At 42.4% G+C, this 23,944-nt stretch overlaps 1 protein-coding gene across 2 annotated transcripts in view; it reads right to left on the reverse strand.

The window, feature by feature from the left end:
- LTBP1 (latent transforming growth factor beta binding protein 1) overlaps positions 1-23,944 on the reverse strand; it is a 536,829-nt gene that overhangs the window by 66,968 nt on the left and 445,917 nt on the right. For both annotated transcript variants that reach the window (XM_069769110.1, XM_069769111.1), the window contains one exon: positions 23,316-23,459. In XM_069769110.1, the coding sequence (XP_069625211.1) occupies positions 23,316-23,459 (144 nt within the window). The remainder of the gene's footprint in view (positions 1-23,315; positions 23,460-23,944) is intronic.

Consider the following 23,944-nt stretch of genomic DNA (forward strand, 5'->3'; position numbering starts at 1 on the left):
TCCCCCACCCCATCACTACCCGTTCCCCCCTCAAAACACTCCCTACCTCCCCCTAGCCAGTAGATAGCAATCACATTTTCACCTCCCTCTGGGAGCCAAAATCAAATTTTGCAATATATACACCACACTGTAATATGCAGCTGGAACAGGACTCTCACTCAGTAGCCTTTATGCAACCCTGAACTAACATAGTAACATAGTAACATAGTAACATAGTTAGTAAGGCCGAAAAAAGACATTTGTCCATCCAGTTCAGCCTATATTCCATTATAATAAATACCCAGATCTACGTCCTTCTACGTCCTTCTACGTCCTTAACTATATCTTAAAAGTCCATATACCTCCCTACGTTATCCGCAACCATGATGCCCAAATTTGTTCAAACTTTGGTAACGCATTTCATATACTTTCTTCTATACAAACGGTATAATCCACTTGCTGAATATATTCCTTTTTTGAGGGTGGTACTGCCCTCACCCAATATCTGGCAATTAATTTCCTGGCCATGAACAGCAGCAGCCTGGCCACGGCCAACTTCTTAGAGATATTAGTTCCAATTTCATCAACATACCCCGACACGCACACTAACGGAGTCCTAGGCACTACACATTCATACCTTCCCTCAATCATACTAATCACCACAATAGCAGCTAGATTCTTCCTACCAATTCAGAGTCAATTGTAAATTAAGAGATCAAGTCCGCAGCAAAACTAGTGAAAATGCAAGATACAAGTCACAAAATGGCCAAAAAGAGTGCTATTCATCATGTACACACAGGGTAGTTTATTCTGAAAGGATACTTGAAAGTACAGTTTTCCTTTAAGTACAATGAGAAGAACATTCCATGGTTACATATGATAAACAGTATCACTATGCTTTGGCAGGATACTTAGAACAAGGGGCGGACATTCCATTGGTGACCATACACTGTTCTTGCACAGCTGCCTTTTTCTATCTGTGTCGGCGCCTGACTAAAGCTATAGTTTAAATAAATTGGGCAGATTTACGAATACTGGTAAATAAATGAGCACCATGCTAGTCTCCCACCCAAGTGCAGCATACACCTTGATGAAGAATATGGAGTTAGCTTTCAAGAACAAGTGGTCAGACATGTTAGAAAAAATTGACGCGCTGTATAGAGTGTAATTGTGATTATATATATACCGTATATATATCTATAATATAACGCTGGGAGCGTCACTCTGTCCGAAGCCTTTATAGACTGCGCAAGCGCAAGCGCCGGCGCAGTCTGGACCTCACAGAGTGACGCTCCCAGGAGATCGCGGTATGCGTATACACTGAACGCACACCGCGATCTCCAAAGGAGAGGCAGGCACCGCCAGGAGGGTAAGTATATTCACCTGTCCCCCGTTCCAGCGCTGAGTGCGGCTCCGTGTCCCGGTCCTCTGCCTGTGACGTTCACAGTTCAGAGGGCGCGATGACGCGCTTAATGCGTGCCGCCCTCTGACTGAACAGTCACAGCCAGAGGAGCCGGAAGAAGCGGTGACAGGTGAGTATAGCAAGTGCTGGGGGGCCTGAGCTGGTGGCGATATCGGCACCTGACCCCCACAGCGCACCGGTGTCCCCGCCTGCTCAGGCCCCCCAGCACTCGGCGCCCAGCGACGATAGGTGAGTATGGTATTTTTTTCTTATATATATCGCAGCAGCATACGGGGCATATATTACGGAGCATCTTATGAGGGGCATATATTATGGAGCATCTTATGGGGGGCATATATTATGGAGCATCTTATGGGGGGCATATATTATGGAACACCTTATGGGGGGCATATATTATGGAGCATCTTATGGGGGCATATATTATGGAGCATCTTATGGGGGGCATATATTATGGAGCATCTTATGGGGGGCATATATTATGGAGCATCTTATGGGGGCCATAAACCATAATGGAGCAGTGTACGGGGGCATATATTATGGAGCATCTTATGGGGGCCATCAACCATAATGGAGCAGTGTACTGGGGCATATAATATGGAGCATCTTATGGGGGCCATCAACCATAATGGAGCAGTGTACGGGGGCATACACTAAGGAGCATCTTATGGGGGCCATCAACCATAATGGAGCAGTGTGCAAGGGCATATAATATGGAGCATCTTATGGGGGCCATCAACCATAATGGAGCAGTGTACGGGGGCATATACTATGGAGCATCTCATGGGGGCCATCAACCATAATGGAGCAGTGTACGGGGCATATACTATGGAGCATCTTATGGGGGCCATCAACCATAATGGAGCAGCATACGGGGCATATACTATGGAGCATCTTATGGGGGCCATCAACCATAATGGAAGAGTGCACGGGGGCATATACTACGGAGCATCTTATGGGGGCCATAAACCTTTATGGAGCAGCGTATGGGGCATATGGATGGGAGCAGCAAATTACAGAACGGTGGCGCAGGATGGGAGCAGCACATGACAGAACGGGGGCGCAGGATGGGAGCAGCCCATGACAGAACGGGGGTGCCGGATGTGAGCAGCACATGACAGAACGGGGGCGCAGGATGGCAGCAGCAGCACATGTCAGAATGGGGGCGCAGGATGGGAGCAGCACATGTCAGAATGGGGGCGCAGGATGGAAGCAGCACATGACAGGATGGAGCAGCACATGACAGGATGGGGACGCAGGATGGAGCAGCACATGTCAGAATTGGGGGCGCAGGATGGGAGCAGTACATGTCAGAATTGGGGGCGCAGGATGGGAGCAGCACATGGCAGGATGGGGACGCAGGATGGAGCAGCACATACCAGGATGGAGACCATATACCAATATAAATGCTCGCCACCCGGGCGTAGAACGGGTTCAATAGCTAGTATATATATATATACACATCATATAAAAAGTTTAGATGCATGACCAATAAATTCAGTAATCTGAGAATATTTGAAAAGCTGATTTATTCCCTACAGAAATCAACGGGGTATCATTTGGCGGTCATACCAATCCTGTTGAGTAGATTCTTAATATGAACCGGGTTTATATTGAAATTTTTAGCAATAAATTATGGTGGATATACAGAATGAAAGGCTCTGTGGAGAATGGAAACAGTGTAAATTTGACAACATTCTAAGCAATGGTCCATTAACGTTAATGGTAAAGTGGTTAGAATGTTCTGCCACAGATAGTCTCTGGCATCATGCGTTGGAATTTTAGAGGATCTTTACTGGATATGACCATTGTGATCTGTCATCATCCATTTTACAATCCGTTTGACAGATTTGTTATATTCTGTCATCATTCAATTTTCTATCAAATTTCCATTATTCCATTACTGGATAGAACCCTGAAACTGAAGAGAGCGAACAAAAAAATTACATTAACAAAAATCTTTGAATTTCCTTAAAAGGGTTTGGGCAGTCTATATTGATTTAATTCTTGAAATCAGTGGTAGCTGAATATTACAGACTCACCAACAAAAGATAAGATAATATTATTGCTGGAATTTTCCAAACAGCTTGCTACAATTTGTGTTATAGATGATCAGATGTTGTCATCTACAGTACTAAAGAGCACCATACACATTAGATGGCTTTCATCGGATCGTTCGGTCGGCACCCATCTTGGCCGGCTCTCCCACACACAGGACAGCTCTTTCAGGAGACAATACGATTAGCACTAGACATGCTGTATCAATTCTTCAACAATAAGTATTTTGCTCAACAATAAATTGTCTGGGGCTCCCATACACAATAGACAGTTGGCCGAACCTACCAATATAACATTAGTTCATGTATTGGGGGCTTTAGATGCCTCTAGTGACACTAAATCCCTGGGATAGTATTTAACATTGTTGGTTATGTGTAAATGTAGAGGCAATCAGAGGTGGCAGTTTCTCCAAACCCTGATGCCTCAGAGGGGCTCCTTTAACACATGTGTTATAAATGGCACATTGTAGGTAGGGAAACTTGACATGAATTTTGCAATGGGGCTCAATAACGTCAAGCTAAGCCTTGTAAAAAACTAATGAGTTGTTTTCTGCGTTCCAATACACATTCTTATTTCAGATCTTGGCTTTATCATAACTTTCAGCTTGCACTGCTATATATGAGTATGGTCACACACTATAGAAAGCTACTTGCAGTGTCTTAACTTCATTGCACAAAATGTATGAAATCATTAACTGCAAATTCCTAAGGAAAAGAAGATCAACACACCCAAACCGGGACCAGGCTGTGCGATATACTGGCAATGTGCAGACGTGATGGATTATGCCAGAAGAAACAGGCTAGTTTCATTACATGTCCACAATCTATCAGTTGAGAACAGCATTCGCATGAAGTGGAACGTGCTTTGAGGTTACAAGTTCAAAAGGCAACTGGGTTCTCCTCTTGGGAAAGATTCAGACACATGTTTTTATTAATGTATTGTAATTAATGTCATATTAATGCCATGGCCGTGACAATTTACAAATCTTGTACTGAGGCTTTTTGTAGATCCTTCATAAATTATTTAAAAATGATAAAGGAAAGTTTTCTATATAACGAAGTAGGCAGATAATCCCTTGTCCTAAACCAATTGGTAACCTATGTCAGGAGACAGACAATTAGACTGTTTAAAGGGCCACTGTCACCCCCCTCCAGCCGTTATAAACTAAAAGAGCCACCTTGTGCAGCAGTAATGCCGCATTCTAACAAGATGGCTCTTTTAGTTTTAGGTTCAAGTATACCCCAAATAAAGCGTTTTTATACTTAGCCACAATTCCTGTCTCTAGCCAGAGAGGCAGGTCCTCACTCCCCAGCTCTAACCGCTCCTCTGCCGTCACTCAACTCTTTCGGCGCCGCCCCCTCAGCGCTGTGTACGTTTCAAAACCGGCGCCTGCGCAGTGTACTGCTGTGCTGCGCAGACGCAGTAAGCTCTGGCCGTCTGACGTCCCAGCCAGGCTTGCAGACTGCGCCTGCGCGGGCATTGCGGCCAGCCACCTTTGGAATCCCCGCCCCGCACCGTGCATAATGCATAACACATATTATTCAGAGCAGACACAAGAGTAGCATTGGGTGTTACCAATACAAAATAATAATCAATCTCAATGATCTATTCCCAAATAGAGTACCAAACAGTAAACCAATCCACCACTTGTGCCAAAAAGGAAATAGTGAAGCCAATATAAGAATGGAGAAAAGCATGCACCGAATATGGATCAAGCCAGAAAAGAAAAACGGATATCAGGGAGTACGTAGAATAAATCACTTTTATTTATGTGCAACAGACAGTAACCAAAAAATATATTTATTATGTATGTTAAAATAATGTATATGTATACTATTAAAATACGCTTGTTTTACGTGCACATGTCAAAAAAATATTTACATAACAAATAGTTCGTACTAGGCAGGTCAAACAATATATATTATTACACAAAATATACTGGATACCGAAAAAAGGAATTAGTAAGCATAAAAAATAGGGATTATATACAGTATATATGAGAAAATAATAATAATACGGATCATGAGTGAAAAATAAAAAATAAAAACTGAAAAATATGTATGTCTAAAAACCTATAAAATATAGAGGATAGCTCAAAAAACACTAGTGTAAAAAAATATATACGTAATAACTAATGAGGTGTAAAAAAGTGTATGAAAAATTGTGTAAAAAAGAAAAAAATATATGTATATCACAAATTATTAAAGGTATATATTGCCTCACAAATATGTGATATAATTCATATATTGTGATATCTGCAAAAAGTGCTGCGTGCTAATAATAAAGTGCTATAGGCATATAAGGTATGCAAAGTATAAATCAGAAAGTGCAATGTGCCATTTTATATCAAGTATGGTTTATAATATGTGCCCAGCAGGGTCTCCTTCAAAGAGAAAGGAAGTGCTTAGTAGATATATGATCTAATATTACTTACTTATAAACAGATAGGGTACATATATCCAGGACCGCCAGTAGGGACTGTGTGCACCCCTACTGCACACAGTCCCTACTGGCGGTCCTGGATATATGTACCCTATCTGTTTATAAGTAAGTAATATTAGATCATATATCTACTAAGCACTTCCTTTCTCTTTGAAGGAGACCCTGCTGGGCACATATTATAAACCATACTTGATATAAAATGGCACATTGCACTTTCTGATTTATACTTTGCATACCTTATATGCCTATAGCACTTTATTATTAGAACGCAGCACTTTTTGCAGATATCACAATATATGAATTATATCACATATTTGTGAGGCAATATATACCTTTAATAATTTGTGATATACATACCCGTATATACTCGAGTATAAGCCGACCCGAGTATAAGCCGACCCCCCTAATTTTGCCACAAAAAACTGGGAAAACTTATTGACTCGAGTATAAGCCTAGGGTGGAAATGCAGCATTTACCGGTGAATTTCAAAAATAAAAATAGATCATTATTTCCCCATAGCTGTGCCATATAGTGCTATGCACCGTTCATATTTCCCCATAGCTGTGCCCCATACAGTGCTCTGCACCGTTCATTTTGTCCCATAGCTCTGCCCCATACTGTGCTCTGCACCGTTCATTTTGTCTCATAGCTGTGCCCCATACTGTGCTCGGCACCGTTCATATTGCCCCATAGCTGTGCCCCATATACAATGCTCTGCACCGTTCATTTTGTCCCATAGATGTGCCCCATACTGTGCTCGGCACCATTCATTATTGCCCCATATCTGTGCCCCATATACAATGCTCTGCACCGTTCATTTTGTCCCATAGCTGTGCCCCATATATGCTCTGCACCGTTCATTATTGCCCCATATCTGTGCCCCATATACAATGCTCTGCCCCGTTCATATTGCCCCATAGCTGTGCCCCATACTGTGCTCTGCACCGTTCATTTTGTCCCATAGCTGTGCCCCATACTGTGCTTGGCACCGTTCATATTGCCCCATAGCTGTGCCCCATATATGCTCTGCACCGTTCATTTTGTCCCATAGATGCTCCACATAAATCTGTGCCGCCGCTGCTGCTGCTGAAATAAAAAAACAAACAAAACACATACTCACCTCTCTTGCTTGCAGCTCCCAGCGTCCGGTCCCGGCGTCTCCGCTCTGACTGATCAGGCAGAGGGCGCCGCGCACACTATATGCGTCATCGCGCCCTCTGACCTGAACAGTCAGAGCGCAGAGACGCCGGGAAGATGGAGGCGCCGGGAAGATGGAGCGGCGCCCGGCGGCTGGAACGCGGACAGGTGAATATTACATACTTACCTAGTCCCAGCGATCCTGGCGCTCCCCCTGCCGTCCCACGGTCTTCAGTGCCGCAGCCTCTTCCTCTATCAGCGGTCATCGTTACCGCTGATTAGATAAATGAATACGCGGCTCCCCCCCTATGGGAGGTGGAGCCGCCTATTCATTTTTCTAATGAGCGGTCCCACGTGACCGCTGAAGAGGGGAAGAAGCTGCAGCACAGAAGACCGTGGGACGGCAGGGACAGCGCCAGGATCGCTGGGACTAGGTAAGTATACCTCAGCGCCCTCTCCCCCTCACCCGCCGACCCTGCCACCCACCTTGACTCGAGTATAAGCCGAGAGGGGCACTTTCAGCCCAAAAATTTGGGCTGAAAATCTCGGCTTATACTCGAGTATATACGGTATATTTTTTTCTTTTTTACACAATTTTTCATACACTTTTTTACACCTCATTAGTTATTATATATTTTTTTACTCTAGTGTTTTTTGTGCTCTCCTCTATATTTTATAGGTTTTTAGACATACATATTTTTCAGTTTTTATTTTTTATTTTTCACTCATGATCCGTATTATTATTATTATTATTTTCTCATATATATAATCCCTATTTTTTATGCTTACTAATTCCTTTTGGGGTATCCAGTATATTTTGTGTAATAATATATATTGTTTGACCTGCCTAGTACGAACTATTTGTTATGTAAATATTTTTTTGACATGTGCACGTAAAACAAGCGTATTTTAATAGTATACATATACATTATTTTAACATACATAATAAATATATTTTTTGGTTACTGTCTGTTGCACATAAATAAAAGTGATTTATTCTACGTACTCCCTGATATCCGTTTTTCTTTTCTGGCTTGATCCATATTCGGTGCATGCTTTTCATAATGCATAACACAGTGCGGGGCAGGGATTCCAAAGGTGGCTGGCCGCAATGCCCGCGCAGGCGCAGTCTGCAAGCCTGGCTGGGACGTCAGAGAGCCAGAGCTTACTGAGTCTGCGCAGCACAGCAGTACACTGCGCAGGTGCCGGTTTTGAAATGTACACAGCGCTGAGGGGGGTGGCACTGAAAGCGCAGGAAGAGTTGAGTGACGGCAGAGGAGCGGTTAGAGCTGGGGAGTGAGGACCCGCCTCCCTGGCTAGAGACAGGAATTGTGGCTAAGTATAAAAACGCTTTATTTGGGGTATACTTGAACCTAAAACTAAAAGAGCCACCTTATTAGAATGCAGCATTACTGCTGCACAAGGTGGCTCTTTTAGTTTATAACGGCTGGAGGGGGGTGACAGTGGCCCTTTAACTTTACCCTTCAAGCAGGGAGTAGGTAGCACAATAAGTAAGTAATGCCGACCTAAAAGTATGAAACTACGAATGTGCAAGGACTGTCTGAAACCACTGACTGGGAATGCAACTATTTTCAAAGTATCTGTTCAACTACAATGGTTTGCGTAAGTATTCGCCTCCTTGGCATTTTTTGTGTTTTGCTAACTCACAACCTGGAATTTCACTGGTTAATTTGAGGGTTTATATCAGCTTATGTAAAGAATACACCTACAACTGTGAATCTTTGGTTTTCTTTTTATTGTGAAGCAAACAACAAATAAAACAAAATAACTGTAAACTTCAGTGTGTATTATTCACCCCCCTAAAGTCAGTAATTTGTAGGGGCTCCTTTTGCGATAATTACAGCTGCAGGTCGCTTTGGATAAGTTTCTATGAGCTTCCCACATCTGGCCACTGGGATTTTTTCCCATTCGTCAATGAAAAACTGTAAGTTGGATGGTTTCCTCTGGTGAACAGAAATCTTCAAGTCTTACCACAGATTCTTCAATGAATTAAGGTCTGGGCTTTGACTAGGCCACTCCAGAACAGTTACATGTTTCCTCTTAAACAACTCGAGTGTTGCTTTAGCAGTATGCCTTGGGTCATTGTCTTGTTGGAAGATGAACCTCCGTCCCAGTCACAAATCACTTACAGACTGAAATAGGTTTTGCTCAAGAATATCCCTGTATTTATCATCATCCATCTTCCCCTCAACTCAGACCATTTTCTCTGTCCTTGCTGCCGAAAAACATCACCACAGTAATCATAATACTGCCACCACGTTTCACTGTGGGGATGGTGTTCTTGGGGTGATGAGCTGTGTTGGTTTGGTGCCAACCATAGCATTTACCTTGGTAGCCAAAAAGTTAAATTTTGGTCTCATCTGACCACAGTACCTTCTTACATACATTTATGGAGTGTCCCACATGTCTTCTGGCAAACTCAAAACGAACCTTGCAATTTCTGTGTTTAAGTAAAGGCTTTTTTTTGCCCAGTTTTCCATAAAGGCCACCACTATGGAGTGTACGGCTTATTGTGGTCGTATGGACAGATACTCCAGTCTCTACTTGGGAACTCTGCAGCTCCTTCAGGCTTACCTTTAGTATCTGTGCTGATTCTCAGATTAATGCCCTCCTTGCCCAGGCTGATAGGTTATGTTGGGCGGCCCTCTCTTGGCAGGTTTGTTATGGTACCATGTTCTTTCCATTTGAATACAATGGATTTGAGGGTGATCCGGGGGGATTATCAGAGATTGGGATTTTTTTAATTTTTTTTTTTTTAGAACCCAACCATGACTTGTACTTCTCAACAACTTTGTCACGGTTTTCCTTTGTCTTCATGGTATTGTTTGGTTAGTGGGGCCTCTTGCTTAATGGTATTGCAGCTTCTGTTGTCTTTCAGAAAAGGTGTGTATATACTGACAGCCATGTGGCACTTAAGGTACTGTCACACTAGACGATATCGCTAGCGATCCGTGACGTTGCAGCGTCCTCGCTAGCAATATCGTCCAGTGTGACAGGCAGCAGCGATCAGGCCCCTGCTGGGAGATCGCTGGTCGGGGAAGAAAGTCCAGAACTTTATTTCGTCGCTGGACTCCCCGTAGACATCGCTGAATCGGCGTGTGTGACACCGATTCAGCGATGTCTTCACTGGTAACCAGGGTAAACATCGGGTAACTAAGCGCAGGGCCGCGCTTAGTAACCCGATGTTTACCCTGGTTACCAGCGTAAAAAAACAAACAGTACATACTTACATTCAGCTGTCTGTCCCTTGCCGTCTGGTTCCTGCACTGACTGCTGGCCGTAAAGTGAAAGCAGAGCACAGCCACAGCGGTGAGTCACCGCTGTGTGACTCACCGCTGTGCTGTGCTTTCACTTTGTGCTCTCCAGCGACGCTGCAGCGATCCGGATCGTTGTCGGTATCGCTGCAGCGTCGCTAAGTGTGACGGTACCTTTAGACTGCACACAGGGGGACTTCTTTTCACTAAGCATATGACTTATGATGGTAATTTCTTGCACCAGAAATTTTTATGGGATTCACTGCAAAAGGGGTGAATACATATGCACTTGTCAATTTTTAGTTATTTGATCCCATAAATTTAATTCATGTCTATATTTTTCTCACTTCATCAACTATTTAGTGCTGATGAATCACACAGAAATGGGATTACAAAGATGTTTTTAACACAGGTTGCAATTTAACAAATATATGTTAGAAAAAGTATTTTTCTGATACCGTTGTATATAGGAGGCATTATTCTATTTTATGTCTAAAAATGAACCATAAGGCGCTGCTTAGTTGCTTCAGGTGAATAAGCAGCAAATATATGGACGAAATCACTCCCAATCGTCCCAGAAGTGGTTAATCAAAGAAAACTATATGTGATATTTGCGCTAAGTTCACCTATATGAAGCCATAAATAGTTAAAATACTAGGAAATGTCATAAACAAGGTTCCCCATACAGGACAAGGTTCCCCATCATGATGAAGGAGTCAGTGACTCTGAAACGCGTAGGATTATTTGGTCCTGTGTGCTATTCGTAGCTCCGCAGCTCCGCAGCTTTGCAGCTGGTCACGTGTACACATCACGTGACTGACGTCACACAAGGTCCTGCACCTTGTCGGCTTCAGCTCTATACTAGCGGCCGCCACTGCCTGTGCACGGCAGTTACCAAGCTCTGGGGGAGCACGCTAGTCACCGGCCGGGACAGCGTCTCCTATACTACTATTTGCTCTGCAACATATTGGATATTTCCGGAACAGAAATTCAGAGAAGGCTTCAGATACCAACCTTTCAGCACATGAGTGAAGGACCTTTCCGCATGTCAGCACTGGACACAGATTTCCTTTTCTTTGATATTAAGGTAAACACATCTTGTTAATCACAGTCCTGTATGGGGAACCTTGTTTATGACATTTCCTAGTATTTTAACTATTTATGGCTTCATATAGGTGAACTTAGCGCAAATATCACATATAGTTTTCTTTGATTATTCTATTTTATATATTGATATCATGCTGTTTACAGTAGTGCTCTAGATATCATTATATGGTGGCAATAACTATGTTTGGCAGTATTGTCTATATTTGCTGTTTAGTGACATTCTTTATTCACTCCATAACGAGAACATCAATTCTCATTCAATTTTATTCACATCTATTAAAAATGAAATTCAATCAAATTAAAACTCAAAATTAAATTTAATCAAATTAAAATTGAACATTTTAGTTACTCAAAAGTAACAGTTATTTACCATTTTAAACAGATTTATTAATACTTTGACAATGGAAATTTCCTTTATGTAGCATCATTTTTTTCCATAATCCGTCATCATGCTTGCTTCTTGGCTCCCGGCATCGCGCTCCTGCACAGGCCTACTTATCTGCCCTGTTGAGGGCAGAGGAAGGCACTGCAGTACGCAGGCGCTGGGAAAGGTCAGAAAGGCCCAGTGCCTGCGCACTGCAGTACTTTGCTCTACCCTTAACAGGGTGGATAAGTACACCTTTGCAGGAGCGCGATGCCGGGGAGCCATGAAGAAAGCAGGAGGGCGATGATCATAAGAAAATGGGAAGCGCCGGACCCAGACCTGCGACACACATCAGACCGGATCGCCCTCGGGTGAGTATAATAAAACTTATTTTTCTTATCTTTCAGGTCAGATCCAGGGCTTATCAACAGTATTTTAGAATGCAGTTGATAAGCCCTGAATTGCGGTGGCTGTATCTTATATCGGCCAAACCTGGTGACAGGTTCGCTTTAAAGAAAAGAAAAGTGAAAAACGGTAGTCCTAAAAGTAAATAAGAGAACTAAATCAAACAAGTGAGTAAAAAATATTAGACTTTGTGATTTTTTAAATGAGGAATATGATCAAATATTACATGCCTATGAGTTGAAAAAGTATATGAACCTTTATGATTAGCGCATAATTTGAGAGTAGAATTAGAGACTTGTAGTCTCAATAAATAGGATGACAATTGGGTGTGAGTGGGTTACCTTTTTTTAAAGAACAGAAATCTATCAAAGTCTGATTTTCACATTTGTGGGTAGTGTATTATGGCACAAATAAGGTGTAAGGTTTTTAGACAGTTTGCCATATCTGCTGTTATTTTCAATAGATCCTAGTTTTCCCTGTCAGCCATTTTGCTTTTTGTCCTGCTGTATCTACCTTGCCCTTAACCAGCATGGAGTTCTCAGTTTCTATGTTTCCGCCCTGTTCTCTGCCACTTGCCCTTTTAAGCAGCATCAGCTGTTTAATCAGTGCTTCAGAATCAAGTCTGCAGATTACCAGTCATCTGTCTCCTGGAAGTCTTAGACATATTATGCTAACCACATTCTACTTCAGATCCTTGGACATGTGTGGACTCAGGAATCCCTCAGCTTACCGTCAACATTGGCAAGGGAAGTAGAGAGACTTTAACTAATTTCTGTGACTAGATGAACTTAAGGTTTATTCCTGCCTGTCTTGTCTCCTGCCTGCAACTGTGTTAACCCTTACTTGTATGAAGTAATACAAGAACTACTTAAACAAGCCTGTGTCTTCTGTGTTTCCTCGCACCCAAGCACAAGACTCTATACAGATTGTATTTTATATGTGACATAAGGGCTATTTCCGAGGACCTCAAAATGAAAGTTCATTCTCATCAAGCTGGAAATGGGTACATGATGATACTTAAAGGGTTTGGACTCCATCAATATGGAGTTAGACAGATTGTGTACAAATGTAGGAAATTAAAGACCACAATTACACTTGACAAGAGAGGTCAACCAAGAAAGATCACTCCAAGAGCAAGGCGTATAAATAGTCTGTGAAGTCACAAAGGAATCTAAAGTAACCTCTAAGAAATCATAGAATCAGAGAATGGTAGAGTTGGAAGGGACCTCCTTGGTCATCTGGTCTAACCCCCTGCTCAAAGCAGGAATCACTAAATCATCCCAGACAGATGACTGTCCAGCCTCCGTTTGAAGACTTCCATGGAAGGAGAACTCACCACCTCACGTGGCAGCCTGCTCCACTCATTGATCATCCTAACTGTCAAAAAGTTTTTTCTAATATCTAATCTGTGTCTCCACCCATTCAGTTTCATCCCATTGCTTCTAGTCTTTCCTTGTGCAAATGAGAATAAAGATGATCCTTCTACAATGTGGCAGCCCTTGAGATATTTGTAGACAGCTATTAAGTCTCCTCTCAGTCTTCTTTTTTTGCAAGCTAAACATTCCCAAATTCTGTAACCGTTCCTCATAGGACATGGTTTGCAGACCAGCTCTTCTCTGAACTTGCTCGAGTTTGTTGATGTCTTTTTTAAAAAGTGGTGCCCAAAGCTGGACACAGTATTCCAGATGAGGTCTGACCAAAGAGGAGTAGAGGACAATAATGACTTTACATGATCTAGACTGTATGCTTTTGTTAATACATCCCAGAATTTCATTTGTCTTTTTTGCTGCTGCATCACACTGTTGACTCATGTTCAGTTTAGGATCTATTAGTATACCCAAGTCTTTTTCACACGTGCTGTTGCTTAGCCCTATTCCTCCCATTCTGTATATGCTTTTTTCATTTTTATTGCCCAGATGTAGTACTTTGCATTTTTCCCTGCCTGTTAATAACAATTCTGTTAGTTGATGCCCACTGCTCCAGTTCATTTATATATTTGCGAATCTTCTCTCTCTCTCTTCTTTAGTATTAGCTATCTCTCCTAGCTTTGTGTCATCAGCAAATTTAATCAATGTACCCTCAATTCTTTCATCTAAATCATTGATTAAGATGTTGAACAATTCAGGGCCCAAGACAGAACCCTTTGGTACCCCACTTGAGACATTCTTCCAACTTAATATGCAGCCATTTACAACCACCCTTTGGGTCCGATCACTAAGCCAGTTATGAATCCACCTAACAGTTGCCTTGTCCATTCCATACTTAGTCATTTTTTCAATAAGAATGGTGTAGCATTTCCCTGATTGACCCAGTCAGTGATTCTGTCATAGAAGGAAATCAAGTCAGTCTCAGATTAGCTAATCATCATGATTCTACCATCAGGAAGACAGTGAACAACAATAGTATGCATGGCAGTATTGCAAGAAAAAAACACTACTCTCCAAAAAGAACATTGCTGCCCATCTGCAGTTAGCTAAAGATCACTTGGACAACTAAAACAATGTTTTGTGGTTGGATCTTTTTGGTTTAAATAAAAAGCATTACTAATCTTGGAGAAAGAAAAATACTGCATTACACCATAAAAACCTCATAACATCTGTGAAACACGGTGGTGGATATCATGGTTTAAACCTGCTTTGCATGTGGGCGAGGATGGACTGGCATAATTGATGATGGAACAATGAATTCTGAATTATACTGCCAAATTCTAAAGGAAAAGGTCAGGAAGTACCCAAGCCGTTCTGCAAAAAAAGATTAAAGAGGAATGAAGTTAAAGTTTTGGAATGGCCAAGCAAGGACTTTAAGTGAGCAATTCATGGAAAAAGTCCATCAATATAGCGGAGGTTAGGTTGTTTTGTAGGGAGTAATAAGCTAAAATTAAAGCCAAAGTGTCCAAGTAATCAACAATTACCAGAAATGTTTAGATGCAGTTATTGCTGCACGAGGGAGCCACACCAGATTCTTAAAGCAAATGTTGACATACTTTTGCCACTTACAGACATGTGATAGCAAATCATTTTTCTTCTTTAACCCCTTAGTGACAGAGCCAATTTGGTACTTAATGACCGAGCCAATTTTTGCAATTCTGACCACTGTCACTTTATGAGGTTATAACTCTGGAACGCTTCAACGGATCCCGCTGATTCTGAGATTATTTTTTCGTGACATATTGTACTTCATGTTAGTGGTAACATTTCTTCGATATTACTTGCGATTATTTATGGAAAAAATGGAAATATGGCGAAAAATTTTAAAATTTTGCAATTTTCAAAATTTGTATTTTTATGCCATTAAATCAGAGAGATATGTCACGAAAAATAGTTAATAAATAACATTTTCCACAGGTCTACTTTACATCAGCACAATTTTGGAAACAAATTTTTTTTTTGTTAGGGAGTTATAAGGGTTAAAATTTGACCAGCAATTTCTCATTTTTACAACACCATTTTTTTTAGGGACCACATCACATTTGAAGTCATTTTGAGGGGTCTATATGATAGAAAATAACGAAGTGTGACACCATTCTAAAAACTACACCCCTCAAGGTTCTCAAAACCACATTCAAGAAGTTTATTAACCCTTTACGTGCTTCACAGGAACTGAAACAATGTGGAAGGAAAAAATAAACATTTAACTTTTTTTTGCAAACATCTTAATTCAGAACCATTTTTTTTATTTTCACATGTGTAAAAACAGAAATGTAACCATAAATTTTGTTATGCAATATCTCCTGAATACGCCAATACCCCATATGTGGGGGTAAACCACTTTTTGGACGCACCACAGAACTTAGAAGTGAAGGAGCGCCGTTTGACTTTTTCAATGCAGAATTGGCTGGAATTGAGATTGGATGCCATGTCGCGTTTGGAGAGCCCCTGATGTGCCTAAACAGTGGAAATTCCCCACAAGTGACACCATTTTGGAAACTAGACCCCTTAAGGAACTTATCTAGATGTGTGGTGAGCACTTTGAGCCCCCAAGTGCTTCACAGAAGTTTATAACGTAGAGCCGTGAAAATAAAAAATCGCTTTTGTTTACACAAAAATGATCTTTTCGCCCACAAATTCTTATTTTCACAAGGGTAACAGGAGAAATTAGACCAGTTAAGTTGTTGTGCAATTTCTTCTGAGTACGTCGATACCCAATATGTGGGGGTAAACCACTGTTTGGGCGCACCGCAGAGCTTGGAAGAGAAAGAGTGCCGTTTTACTTTTTCAATGTAGAATTGGCTGGAATTAAGATCGGACGCCATGTCGCGTTTGGAGAGCCCCTGATGTGCCTAAACAGTAGAAATCCCCCACAAGTGACCCCATTTTGGAAACTAGACCCGCCCATGGAACTTATCTAGATGTGTGGTGAGAACTTTGAATGCCCAAGTGCTTCACAGAAGTTTATAATGCAGAGTCTTGAAAATAAAAAATATTTTTTTTTCCACAAAAAAGATTTTTTAGCCCCCAAGTTTTTATTTTCACAAGGGTAACAAGAAAAATTGGACCCCAAAAGTTGTTGTCCAATTTGTCCTGAGTATGCTGGTACCCCATATGTGGGGGTAAACCACTGTTTAGGCACATGGCAGAGCTCGGAAGGAAGGAGCGCCGTTTTGGAATGCAGACTTTGATAGAATGGTCTGCGAGCATTATGTTGCATTTGCAGAGCCCCTGATTAACCTAACCAGTAGAAACCCTCAACAAGTGACCCCATTTTGGAAACTAGACCCCCCAAGGAACTTATCTAGATGTGTGGTGAGAACTTTGAATGCCCAAGTGCTTCACAAAAGTTTGGAATGCAGAGTCGTGAAAATAAAAAATATTTTTTTTTCCACAAAAATATTGTAGCCCTCAAGTTTTTATTTTCACAAGGGTGACAGGAGAAATTGGACTGCAATAGCTGTTGTCCAATTTATCCCGAGTACGCTGATGTGCCATATGTGGGGGTAACCCACTGTTTGGGTGCACGGCAGAGCTCGGAAGGGAAGGAGCGCCGTTTTGGAATGCAGACTTTGATAGAATGGTCTGTGGGCATTATGTTGCGATTGCAGAGCCCCTGATGTACCTAAACAGTAGAAACCCCTCACACGTGACCCCATTTTGGAAACTAGACCCCCCAAGGAACTTATCTAGATGTGTGGTGAGAACTTTGAATGCCCAAGTGCTTCACAGAAGTTTAGAATGCAGAGTCGTGAAAATAAAAAATATTTTTTTTTCCACAAAAAAGATATTGTAGCCCCCAAGTTTTTATTTTCACAAGGGTAACAGGAGAAATTGGACTGCAATAGCTGTTGTCCAATTTATCCTGAGTACGCTGATGTGCCATATGTGGGGGTAACCCACTGTTTGGGTGCACGGCAGAGCTCGGAAGGGAAGGAGCGCCGTTTTGGAATGCAGACTTTGATAGAATGGTCTGTGGGCATTATGTTGCGATTGCACAGCCCCTGATGTACCTAAACAGTAGTAACCCCTCACACGTGACCCCATTTTGGAAACTAGACCCCCCAAGGAACTTATCTAGATGTGTGGTGTGAACTTTGAATGCCCAAGTGCTTCACAGAAGTTTATAATGCAGAGTCATAAAAAAAAAAAAATAAAAAAAAAAAATTCCACAAAAAAAGATTTTGTAGCCCCAAGTTTTTATTTTCACAAGGGTAACAAGAGAAATTGGACCCCAGAAGTTGTTGTCCAATTTATCCCGAGTACGCTGATGCCCCATATGTGGGGGTAACCCACTGTTTGGGCACACGGCAGAGCTCAGAAGGGAGGGAGCACCATTTGACTTTTTGAGCGCAAAATTGGCTGTCGTGTTTGGAGACCCCCTGATGTACCTAAACAGTGGAAACCCCCCAATTCTAGCTCCAACCCAACTCCAACACACCCCTAACCCTAATCCCAACCTGATCCATAATCCTAATCACTAACCCTAACGATAATCACAACCCTTACCCCAAAACAACCCTAATGTCAACCCTAACCATAACCCTAATCAAAACCCTAAATCCAACACACCCCTAATCCTAATCTCAACCCTAACCTCAAACCTAACCCTAATCCCAATACACCCCTAATCACAACCCTAACCTTAACCCTAATCCCAAACCTAACCCTAATCCCAAGCGTAACCCTAATGCCAACCCTAACCCTAATACCAACCCTAATCCAAACCCTAACCCTAATCCCAACTCTAACCCTAACTTTAGCCCCAACCCTAGCCCTAACTTTAGCCCCAACCCTAACCCTAGCCCTAAGGCTACTTTCACACTTGCGTCGTTTGGCATCCGTCGCAATCCGTAGTTTTGGACAAGAAACGGATCCTGCAAATGTGCCCGCAGGATGCGTTTTTTGCCCATAGACTTGTATTGCCGACGGATCGTGACAGATGGCCACACGTCGCTTCCATCGTGCACTGGATCAGTTGTGTTTTGGCGGACCGTCGGCACAAAAAAAGTCCAATGAAACTTTTTTTGTACGTCGCATCCGCCATTTCTGACCGCGCATGTGTGGCCGTAACTCCGCCCCCTCCTCCCCAGGACATAGATTGGGCAGCGGATGCGTTGAAAAACTACATCCGCTGCCCACGTTGTGCACAATTTTCACAACGTGCGTCGGTATGTCGGGCCGACGCATTGCAACGGCCCCGTACCGACGTAAGTGTGAAAGAAGCCTAACCCTAAATTTAGCCCCAACCCTAATCCTAAATTTAGCCCTAACCCTAACCCTACCCCTAACCCTACCCCTAACCCTACACCTAACCCTACCCCTAACCCTACCCCTAACCCTACCCCTAACCCTAATTTTAGCCCCAACTTCTGTTCTCCTGCCGGCCAGCAGATGGAGACAGATGGCGGGCGCACTGCGCATGCGCCCGCCATTTTCTTTTCCCCGGCAGCCAGGAGGAGCAGCAGGAGGACCCAGGGACACAGGTGAGTATGCTAGGGTCCCCGAATCCCCCTATTTCTCTGTCCTCTGATGTGCGATCACATCAGAGGACAGAGAATTACACTTTACTTTTTTTTTGCGGTCGCCGGTAAACAGTTAATTACCGGCGATCGCAAAACAGGGGTCGGTAAAACCGACCCCGATCATGTTCTTTGGGGTCTCGGCTACCCCCGGCAGCCGAGACCCCAAAGATTCCCCCGATGCCGGCCGGCGGGCGCACTGCGCATGCGCCCGCCATTTTGAAGATGGCGGCGCCCACCGGGAGCCACGAGGAGCACCGGGGGATATAGGTGAGTATTGGGGGGCTACGTGGGACCCCTTTTCTCTGTCCTCCGATGTGCGATCACATCGGAGGACAGAGAAATTAAAAAGAGATCGCGTTTTTTGTTTTTTTTTGCGATCGCCGGTAAACGGTTAATTACCGGCGATCGCAAATGCGGGGTGGGTAAAAAAAACCCCGAATCATGTTCTCTGGGGTCTCGGCTACCCCCGGCAGCCGAGACCCCGGAGAAAATCCGACTCTGGGGGGCGCAATTTACTTTTTCCACAGCGCCGTTAATTAACGGCGCTGTGGTTTAAGTACCCTTAGCGGCCGCCGTTAAAAGGCGTATCGGCGGTCGCTAAGGGGTTTTAAATATTTTAAATTTTTTTATTTAATTCTCTTTAACTACTTTTAGGACTTGTGTGAAATTCTCAAGTAGTTTAAGGTCAGTTTTATGCAGAAATATGTAAATTTCTGGAGGGTTCACAAACTTGGTGTCTCTACAGTAAGGAAGCTTTGATAAACATCGCCCGGCGATCGAAACGCATTGCTTTACTTTCCCAGGTTTATGGGCAGTTCAGGAGAATTTACATGTTTTAGCATGAACTGAATCAATTTTGAACTTTTATTTAAGGAGCTGGAATACCCCAAATTTTTTACTGTCTATCACGTCCAAACAGGACAGAGTTCCGTTCACCTACTGTGGCTGCTGAGCTGGCTTTGCTTTGTGTTACTCCAGAGTAAGGGCCTGTACACATGTTGCAGATTTGTCGCTTTTTTCTGCGCACATTTGTCACAGAATCTGAAGGGTTTCCTGGTGCTAACAAAGTGAATAAGAATCCTGAAGTCTCATGTACACGATGCATGTTTGTGACCTGCGGGTTTAAATCTTCAGCATGTCAATTCTTTCAGCGTTTTTGAACGTGATTCCGGGGAGCCTGTGTGGATGATGCAGGGATGCGTCATTCACATGAAGCAAGCAGGATTATAGAATGCTGTAGATAAGCCCTGAACGGGGGTGGCCGTTACTAATATCGGCAAAACCTGGTGACAGGTTCCCTTTAAAGGGACACTGTCACCTGGATTTGGAGGGAACAATCTTCAGCCATGGAGGCGGGGTTTTTGATTCACCCTTTCCTTTCCCGCTGGCTGCATGCTGGCTGCAATATTGGATTGAAGTTCATTCTCTGTCCTCCATAGTACACGCCTGCGCTACGGAGGACAGAGAATGAACTTCAATCCAATATTGCAGCCAGCATGCAGCCAGCGGGAAAGGAAAGGGTGAATCAAAAAACCCCAAACCCCGCCTCCATGGCTGAAGATTGTTCCCTCCAAATTCAGGTGACAGTGTCCCTTTAAAAGAAATTCTGCCATTTCCACTGATGAGTCCCTTCTCATGTGTCACATAAGGGGCACTTACAATGCCCAAGTCTCCATGAATATAAATGCTAATAAAATAAATTCAGCTTTGTAGGTAATCCATAATCCACTTTTGAGCTGAAATTCCTATGGACCTATTGCACACACTTTTCTTTCCATTTGAACAATCCTAGCCTAAAAATCGCAAAAATTATGAAAATACTTACTGGCAACAGAATCAAAGGGAAAATTTCACAACATCTAATTAGACTAAATGCCAACAATTTACACATGAGCCAACAAAGTTACCTAATAAGGCTGAATAGGTGCCTATTGTGCTAATTTCTGGCAGGCAGAAAGGAGGTACCGTGTGCTGCATGGAACCAATTTATCTACTTTTCTTCTTAGGAAAAAAAATATGGGCTTGCAATTCTGGATCAGGAATATTAAGCGTGTTTGTGTATAAATAGCTAAAAATAAACCATAAGCCTAGGAAAATGTATTTATAATTTCCACACAGTAATCCCAACAAACCAACATTCATTTTCCTCTGTATAAAATATATATATATATATATATATATATATATATATATATATATATATATATATATATATACATATATATACACATATATATATATATATACAGTACAGACCAAAAGTTTGGACACACCTTCTCATTTAATGATTTTTCTGTATTTTCATGACTAGGAAAATTGTACATTCACACTGAAGGCATCAAAACTATGAATTAACACATGTGGAATTATATACTTAACAAAAAAGTGTGGGACAACTGAAATTATGTCTTATATTCTTCAAAGTAGCCACCTTTTGCTTCGATGACTGCTTTGCACACTCTTGGCATTCTCTTGATGAGCTTCAAGAGGTAGTCATCGGGAATGGTCTTCAATTCACAGGTGTGCCCTGTCAGGTTTAATATGTGGGATTTCTTGCCTTATAAATGGGGTTGGGACCATCAGTTGTGTTGTGCAGAAGTCTGGTGGATACACAGCTGATAGTCCTACTGAATATACTGTTAGAATTTGTATTATGGTAAGAAGAAAGCAGGTAACTAAAGAAAAAAGAGTGGCCATCATTACTTTAAGAAATTAAGGTCAGTCAGTTCGAAAAATTGGGAAAACTTTGAAAGTGTCCCCAAGTGCAGTGGCAGATACCATCAAGCGCTACAAAGAAACTGGCTCACATGAGGAAAGCCCCAGGAAAGGAAGACCAAGAGTCACCTCTGCTTCTGAGGATGTTTATCCGAGTCACCAGCCTCAGAAATCGCAGGTTAACAGCAGCTCGGATTAGAGACCAAGTCAATGCCACACAGAGTTCTAGCAGCAGGCACATCTCTACAACAACTGTTAAGAGGAGACTTTGTGCAGCAGGCTTTCATGGTAAAATAGCTGCTAGGAAACCACTGCTAAGGACAGGCAACAAGCAGGAGAGACTTGTTTGGGCTAAAGAACACAAGGAATGGACATTAGACCAGTGGAAATCTGTGCTTTGGTCTGAGGAGTCCAAATTTGAGATCTTTGGTTCCAACCACCGTGTCTTTGTGCGATGCAGAAAAGGTGAACGGATGGAATCTACATGCCTGGATCCCACCGTGAAGCATGGAGGAGGTGTGATGGTGTGGGGGTGCTTTGCTGGTGGCACTGTTGGGGATTTATTCAAAATTGAAGGCATACTGAACCAGCATGGCTACCACAGCATCTTGCAGCGGCATGCTATTCCATCCGGTTTGCGTTTAGTTGGACCATCATTTATTTTTCAACAGGACAATAACCCCAAACACACCTCCAGGCTGTGTAAGGGCTATTTGACTAAGAAGGAAAGTGATGGGGTGCTACGCTAGATGACATGGCCTCCACAGTCACCAGACTTGAACCCAATCAAGATGGTTTGGGGTGAGCTGGACTGCAAAGTGAAGGCAAAAGGGCCAACAAGTGCTAAGCATCTCTGGGAACAGCCTTCAAGATTGTTGGAAGACCATTCCCAGTCACTACCTCTTGAAGCTCATCAAGAGAATGCCAAGAGTGTGCAAACCAGTCGTCAAAGCAAAAGGTGGCTACTTTGAAGAACCTAGAATATAAGAACCAAGCATGCCATGGTTCTTTACTGAAAGCCCAAAAACTGGAAGAGTCCAAGGTACCAGAGAAAGGATAAAATGTCACCTTTTATTCCTTCTGTCAGGTTAAAAGATAAAAATAGCAGCAACATACTGTAGCAACGTTTTGGCTAAATGACTTTTACGAAGCAAAAAAAGAGACCTGAACTACAGTCCTATTTTTTTTACCTATAAAGTATGGGTGCCCGTTTGTGTCATTTATTTTAAAAGGTTTACTTTTTGGAAAAATGTATTATTCCGCCAGAGAATAGGGCTGGCAGCTTAGGACATAATGTAATTACAAATTAGACTAGTGTATTTTTAAACTAACAATTCTAGCAGCTTTGTGACACACATAACCTGATCAGTATTTGTCCAAATCTCTGGAAGAATACTTTGATTTTTTGCTTGAATCTTAAGCATTGTATCTCTAAGCAAGTCTACGGAAAATCTCTCCTACCTGGCATGTTGCGGTATTTGCAGTGCCCAGTCATTGGGTCATATTCCTGGTTATCGTCAGCGCACAGGCACAGGAATGAACCGTCCACGTTTTCACACCGGGCCTCACCACAGACTCCACTCAGCATTTCACATTCATTTACATCTGGAAAAGGGAGAACGGTTATTGGGACACATTCCTTGTTACTGACAGTTCTTTCTTCAACCATATTTCCTGTGCCAGCAAAGTCTGCTAGAACAGGCAAGTCCCCCAGTGCACAATTAAATCCTATAGCTGCTGAAATGAATAAAATAAACAGGAGATTCCTCTTAAGGCCAATCCTACAGATGTAGAGAAAGACAAACTATGCAGAAAGTCTGAAAATAAATATGTATTTCGTGATGTAGAATTTGTAGACATAAGGCTAGACCAGACAGCCTTTTTCTCCCATCTTACATCATAAAATGTACTTGTGGGATATCCCTATTGTGCCCTGATTGAGTGACCATATAAAAGACCTCCATTTGGAGAAACAATTTTTCCATGGTTCGTAGAAAACAACTTAAAGGGACACTGTCACCTGAATTTGGAGGGAACAATCTTCAGCCATGGTGGTGGGGTTTTTGATTCACCCTTTCCTTACCCGCTGG

Source organism: Ranitomeya imitator, chromosome 5, assembly GCF_032444005.1.
Source record: "Ranitomeya imitator isolate aRanImi1 chromosome 5, aRanImi1.pri, whole genome shotgun sequence".
NCBI classification, from domain to species: domain Eukaryota; kingdom Metazoa; phylum Chordata; class Amphibia; order Anura; family Dendrobatidae; genus Ranitomeya; species Ranitomeya imitator.